This window comes from Oncorhynchus kisutch, linkage group LG19, assembly GCF_002021735.2.
Source record: "Oncorhynchus kisutch isolate 150728-3 linkage group LG19, Okis_V2, whole genome shotgun sequence".
Taxonomy (NCBI): Eukaryota; Metazoa; Chordata; class Actinopteri; order Salmoniformes; family Salmonidae; genus Oncorhynchus; species Oncorhynchus kisutch.
In genome coordinates this window covers 37,665,229-37,672,270 of record NC_034192.2, presented here as the reverse complement: position 1 = coordinate 37,672,270, position 7,042 = coordinate 37,665,229, and the positions used below count along the sequence as shown (strand labels likewise).

General features: G+C 42.8%; 1 protein-coding gene across 3 annotated transcripts; it reads right to left on the bottom strand.

The window, feature by feature from the left end:
- Positions 1-339: 339 nt before the first annotated feature.
- LOC109880704 (myeloid zinc finger 1) lies at positions 340-6,365 on the bottom strand. 3 transcript variants are annotated; one of them, XM_020472896.2, is made up of 3 exons: positions 5,949-6,365; positions 5,702-5,817; positions 340-2,008 (listed from the first exon to the last, which is right to left on the bottom strand). In XM_020472896.2, exon 3 carries the CDS (start codon positions 2,001-2,003, stop codon positions 840-842), a length of 1,164 nt encoding a protein of 387 aa, XP_020328485.1. In that variant the 5' UTR covers positions 2,004-2,008; positions 5,702-5,817; positions 5,949-6,365; the 3' UTR covers positions 340-839. The 3 variants fall into 3 exon arrangements, with proteins under 3 accessions (XP_020328485.1, XP_020328486.1, XP_020328484.1); XM_020472897.2 differs by lacking the exon at positions 5,702-5,817 and having other exon boundaries at positions 6,069-6,365; XM_020472895.2 differs by lacking the exon at positions 5,702-5,817 and having other exon boundaries at positions 5,949-6,356.
- Positions 6,366-7,042: the final 677 nt, after the last annotated feature.

Here is a 7,042-nt window from a genome sequence, read left to right as displayed (position 1 = left end):
ATCCATAACTCATAAAACCTTTATTCTCTTTCAGTGTGTACCTTGTTCCAGGAGTGTATAGGCAAGTTACCTTTACCTTGTGGCCATGGGAAACAACATTTAGGCCAGGATTCAATGCAAGGGGTGTTATAGCGCAGCCCACTAGACAGAAGCCGACAATGTGCCTTTCAAAAGGCACTTATGAAAAACGCTGTGCATCTCAGCTCAAGCGTAAACTGCACTTTAAAGTCGCTTATAGTGCACGTGCACTGCGCTATAACGTGCACTGCGCTATAACGTGCACTGCGCTATAACGCACACTGAATCCAGGACTTAGACTTAATAAACACACACATACAGTTCTTAATCCATGATTGTTTACTTTAACAGTGAAGTACAGATCATCACATTCACAAAGCACTTCTCTCACTCATAAAGGCACTCACAGAGAAAGCTCTCGAAGGGAGAACAAACTCTAAATTCAGTTATCCATTTCCATTTTAACTGAGTCTTGCGAAAATAAAATGACTGAAAATATATATATTTTTTAGGTATTGATAGGAAGTAAAATACAAAATATAGACTAGATCATCTCTTCATCTATTATATTGATCTTTCTACACAGCTTCTCAGTTCATACGCACTGTTTTTCATAATGTCATTATTTTCTCTCGAATCATGAAACTTCCCACCCCCTAATGCTGCGAAAAATACCTTCAGTAAGGAATCACCGAACTCTCCCAGCGAGCTCTCTAGTCACTGGCCGTTAAGTCGCCATCCATATTTGATAGTTTGATCGCTGGAGGCAGTACTTGCTGAAACGGGACTGTAATTGTTGGAACCTTTTTCATTTATAAATGTCATGTTTTTCTTGTTGCAGAGCAGGCTCCAGATCTGATGTGGCGGTCCAGACCTCCTTTCTCTATGTAGGTCTTCCCACAGTCTTCACATTCGGACTTGGGCATACTGCCGTGGATGTGGGCCCTGTGCCTGCTGAGATTCCCCCTCTCTGAGAACCCCCTGCCGCAGTCTGGACAGAGGTGGGGCCTTTCCCCCGAGTGGATCAGCATGTGTTTACGCATGTTCCCACTGTCGTTGAAGCGTTTGTCGCATCTGGGGCAGGGAAACGGCTTCTCCCCGCTATGAGTGCGAATGTGCCTCTCCCGGTCACGGCGGGATATGAAGGCCTTCCCGCACTCCTGGCAGGAAAAGTTTTTGGGCTTCTTTTTGGGTTCTGGAAACAAGGAGACACCACCTCTACCTCCCTCTCTAACTCTTTTGCCTCGACTTCGTGACGATGATGTTCTTTTCCTGTGCCACAGTGGGGACGCCTCTCGAAGAGCGGGGATGTCAGCATCTGGGTCTTCCTGGAGGTCGGCAGGGGCCCAGGTGGGGTCCTCTTCACCCTCCTTGTCGTCTGACTCTGAGTCGGAGCCCAGGATGGAAGAAAGGGAGCGGCTGGCGGACTCAAAGCCCCGTCGACGCTGGGACTCACCCAGGGCCTCGTCGTCCTCCACGGGGGCTAGCCAGTCTCCAGGGCCCTGGTCGTCCTGTACCTCTGGTTCCGTCTCATCTTCCTCCCTACTCACAGGACTGGAGCCTGCAGCTGCCGAGGGCTGAGAGGGGGCCTGAAGCTTAGGGAGACAGGAATTCTTTGGATGGAACACTCCTCCAGACTTCTTCAGCTCGGCTTTCTCCTCCTCTCGGGCTGTACATGATTGGCTGGCTGGGTCGTGAAGCTCAAGTGTCATTGGTTTAGAGTCAGGAATCTCCTTGTCTTCACTCTCCTCTTTGGTAAGTAATAAAAGGGGCGTGACTGTGGTCTCATACTCCTCCTCTTTGATGTGCGTTGGCCTCGGAGGCTCAGGGTTCGTAACAAATAATTCTGTACGCTCCTGTTTGACACATGAGGTAGGGAGGGATTCCTGACCTCTGAAGACCAGTTCGACCTCGGAATGTTCCGTTTTGGGCAGAACTCTTTGGGGTGACCCTGGTCCGTGTGAGCTGTCCATCTCCCAGGCCATCACCACTAGGACAAAACAAATGGTATTAGAACACATGACATAAGCACCTTGTTTACATTTCATAACCACAATCAGCTGTCAATCTTTTTTGTTTATTTAACCTTTATTCAAAATGGTGGAGCTCAGTTTGTTTTGCATGGCCAGATTACCAGGTTGGGTGGAGATTTCACTTAAAGGCCAATGGAATGGTCAAAAATGTACAACTCCGCCCACACGGGACAGAGCCTGCAAAACAAACTCTACCTTTGTAGAAAACCTGTGGTAGCACCAAGTATGTATATAAACCAGTGGAGGCTGCAGAGGGGAGAACAGGCCATATTAATAGCCGGAACAGAGCAAATGTAATGGCATCAAACATGTGTTTATGTATTTGATACCATTCCACTGATTCCGCTCGAGTCCTTATCACAAGCCCGTTTTCCCCAATTAAAGTGCCACCAACCTCCTGTGATATAAACCAGTGTTGGGTTCAAGACCACCTAAAACCAAGACCGGAGGGAATCAAGACCGAGACTTGGAGGGGGACAAGAGGTTCGAGACAGTCAAGACCAGAAAACCGTGAGTTCAATTCAAGACCATGACTGTAATTTTGTCAAAGGCATTTGACATTCAACATTTTGGAGTGACAGTTGAATCAACCAATTACATTGTACATGGGATGATTTTACAAAATGTATGGAAGGCCAAAAGGTCACTGTGCAATAGCAAGCAGTAGTTTTACCACGGTCTAGCTAGCTAGCTTTTGTTGTAGGATAGTTTGCAGCGGCTGCAGCAGGTGTTATCGAAGAGAATGTTGTTGCTAATTTGTTAGCTTCCTCCTTTAAAATAATAACTTTCAACATGAAGTTAAGTTTGAAATGATCATCTGGTGAGTGGAACTGTGTTTTTTATTGCAGCGCGCTTGCTGTTGTTAGCCATCTCTTTGAAAATACCTTGTGCGTGAAACATGGTTTCATTTAAACTTTAGATCACAGGTTACTTTGTGTGCTGAGCGTGAAATGTTTTTTTTTTGCAATGGTAAGTAATAGTTGTACATTTCAATTGGGAAACGCTTAGCCGAATGGTTTTGTTTTTGTATTCTTATGATTGGGACCTACTGGCTTCTTATGTCAGAGTGAATGGACTGGTGTCTTTCCATCGGCCCTATGCAGTGGTGCCTGACGAAGTGGGTCCTGTGTGACAGAATTGCACCACTTTGTTAAATGTCTAAAATCACACTTTAAATACATTTTAAAAAGGACACGTGATGTTCTAAGTCCACAACAATGCTGGGAAAAATCTAAAAAATATGCTGTTGCCCTTTAAATCAATTGAGCAAAACAAATGCTTTCCCCATTGATACAAAATCAGCATTACATCATTTTGGCAGGTAGGCAAGTCAACATTTAATTGGAAAGGTTTTTTGGGAAAGCTTTTATAAATGTTCATGCAAACAGTGTATGATGACTGAATTGCGCATCGTAAATAGCCTACTAACCAAGACTAAGGATCAAACTTTTTCAATACCTGGTTTGCATACCCCTTGTTGCCTTAGTGAGCACTTACTGCTAGATATCATGAATTGAAATGTCTTTCCTACCCTACCGGCTACCAATGTAATTCTTCTGTGAGCTGCTCCATGCAAAAACGAGTTGGGAGCTGCGCGCTCTTGCTGCCTTGCAGATGATATTCTGCTGAAACTAGGATATGTGTAATGCGCACATGTGCATGTATTTCACGTGCTTTGCGATTGTGTAGGCAACTTTGTGCATGATTTCTCTATTGTACTACATACTTCATACGCTGTATACCTCCAGTAAACTATTTTGATATGCAACCAAAGGGATTAAGAAGTGAGTTTAGGCAATGCCCACTGAAAACCCCTGACAAAATGATTGCAGTTTTGAAACTGCGGTCAACTATGGTATTTTGGACACAGTAATTGCAGATTAACTGCAGTTATACTGCACTCTGAATGCATTTTTTTTCCATAAGGGACAAAGTTGGTATAGGGCGTATACCTGCATATAGCCTCCACTACTTCATTGGCCCTTTGTGTTTGACAAAAGTGCACTCTACTACACGAGTGACCTGGTATTACGGTTGTTGTCCTTTCAGCATCACCAGCCTGTCACACACTGAAGGCCTAGGGGTCCAATAGGTTCGCCACTGCGCAAACATGCCTACTATAGATATAAAGATTATTAGAATTTCTCCCTGTCTCCCCTTACTAATAGTAAGCATGCAACTTAGTCAACAATTTACCCCACTCTTCCCTACCAGAGTCAAGGAAATCCAGACAAACTTTGAGGATATTTTTCAATGCAAGTAAAGTACAGTAATGTTACAAGTAAAGTAGGAATCCCAGGTTTCAATAGGCAACAAGATATTGTTTCAAAAAAGGAGTGTATATATTTGGCCTGGCAAAGCGTTTTTATGCGCTGACTGAATGGAAGCTGTTAATGGTGGTCTTTTTACTCCACTGGTCTGAAATTACAAGTCCTCACTGTCCGAGACCAGGTAAAAATGTATCTGACACAGAGAGAAGACCAAGTAAAAATGTATCTGACAACTAGATAAGACCAAGACACTCAATGTGTAGTACTACAACACTGACTGGACTGCTGATTAAATGTATTGTCCAATGAGAGGATTTGAAGACACCGGTCGGCCATATTGTCACTCTCAGAAGGAGTGGTCCTCCATCGGAATGAATGGAACTCAGTACAGTATTTTAATTAAATGTTTCAAGGACAAAATTACATGTATACTGAACAAAAAAATAAACAAAACATGCAACAATTTCTAAGATTTTACAGAGTTACAGTTCATATGAGGAAATCAGTCAATTGATTAGGCTCTAATCTATGGATTTCACCTGACTAGGAATACAGATATCCATCTGTTGGTCACATAAACCTTGCAATTGTGTTTGTTGTCCGTAGCTTATGCCTACCCTTACCACAACCCCACCACCACGGGGGCAGCAAAGCGCTCGCCCACAGGACTCCATAAACATGGTCTGCGGTTGTAAGGCCGGTTGGCGGTACTGCCACATTCTCTAAAATGACGTTAGAGGTGGCTTATGGTAGAGAAATGAACATTAAATTATCTGGCAACAGTTCTGGTGGACATCCTTGCAGTCAGGATGCAAATTGTACACTCCCTCAATTTGAGACATTTGTGGCGTTGTGTGACAACACCGCACATTTGAGAGAGGCCTTATTGTCCCCAGCACAAGGTGCACCTGTGTAATGATTATGCTGTTTAATCAGCTTCTTGATATGCCACACCTGTCAGGTGGATGGATTATCTTGGCAAAGGATAAATGCTCACTAACTGGGATGCAAACAAATGTGTGCATACATTTTTGAGAGAAATACGCTTTTTGTGCATTTAGAACATTTCTGGGATCTTTTTTCAGCTCATGAAACATGGGACCAACACTTTACATGTTGCATTTATTTTTTTGTTTAGTGTATTTATGTATTTTTGTTGTTGTAGTGGGGACATTAACATTAGTAATCAATAAAAAATGTGCTCATATAAAATAATTTACAATTATGCATTAAGGTGTCTGTAATATAAAAACGAATGTAGACGTTAATAATGTATTACAATGGTGAGGAAGTGCGAAAAGGGAGGCACGCACGTTGGCTTGAACACAGCGCCCCCAAGCAGTATTCTAGTGTATATATAAATATTTGGGTGAGACTCACATGGTTCTGGCTTCAAGTGGACTAGTTGTGAATTATAGAAAACGCACTTTCTCCACGCCTTGCTGAGGCTGCCGAGAGAGGGTGGGGTCTTCTAACAACATCCAAATTGCGTGGAACTGCGCGGAAAAGTAGTAAAGTTGCAAACTACTATTATCGCGCATGTACTTAATTTACTAATACGACAGAAAGCCATAACCGTTGTATATTTGTCATATACTGCTAGTAAAATAGTTTATTCTCGACTCACCGCATCGTCAATTGACCTTGTTTTGATCAGCTGGAAGATAATCTGTTGACTTGTTAGTTGCTGGCTAGGTAGATTGCAAAAAAGTCCACACGAGAAGCATCAAGCGTAAATAAAACTGACCAGATCCGCATGACGAAACCACATGTCAAAGTTGATTGTTATTGTTTTCAGTGAATGGTTAGCTATCAAATTCCAGGATTTCTGAACCTTCCGAAGCCATGAACATTCCGGAAACGATACTGTTTGGTGGGTGAGAGGAAAAGGAAGAGGCCCAACTCCGCAAAAAAAAAAAGTCTCCCTCCAGCAGGTAGCGTTGTTTCGCCCACCAAGCAAGGAGTTTTTGTGTGGAGTGTCGAATTCGGCAGCAACAACAAAATAATGGCTTATTTTCTACTTGAGGTTTATTTGATTGGATTAGAAGTTAGTCATGTTTAAATTGCTACGAGTGTACTGATATAAATAGGACATGTGACAAACCGGCAACTGAGAAAAAAAAACTATTTCGTAGTTGTCTCGAGATGGTTATGCATATTCATGTAATGGGGCTGGTAGCATCTCTCTCTATTGAATACAAGCGTTTGACGTGGAACAACCTCATCGAATATTCAAAAATATTTACAATAATGAGATGTATCCACCAATCCTAAGAAAGGATGGGTGGGAGCTAGACAACCCGCTGTGCCCTTTTGTGGACAACTTCTCCCATTGTTAGGGCGGAGAGACATGTATCTTGTCAGTATATCCAACATCTTTGCTGGGCTTTCTTCATCTTTGGTATCATGGCGTTCGCTCACTTTGTTTGTGCATGCCGCCACCTACTGTACGGTAGTGTGTGGTCGATCACGTTACATTTTGTGACGCAACAATTTAAAAGGAAAATCGCACCACCAACTAACTCTATGTCTATATATCACTATTTTAATAAATAATATGACGAGCCCCACCTATTTTGAGCACCACCTGTTTAGCATGTTATTTTGGCATTAATACATGTCACATATTAAACATGTAATCTAGAATTGGCTTCCTATTTCGCAACAAAGCATCCTTCACTCATGCTGCCAAACATACCCTCATAAAACTGACGATCCACG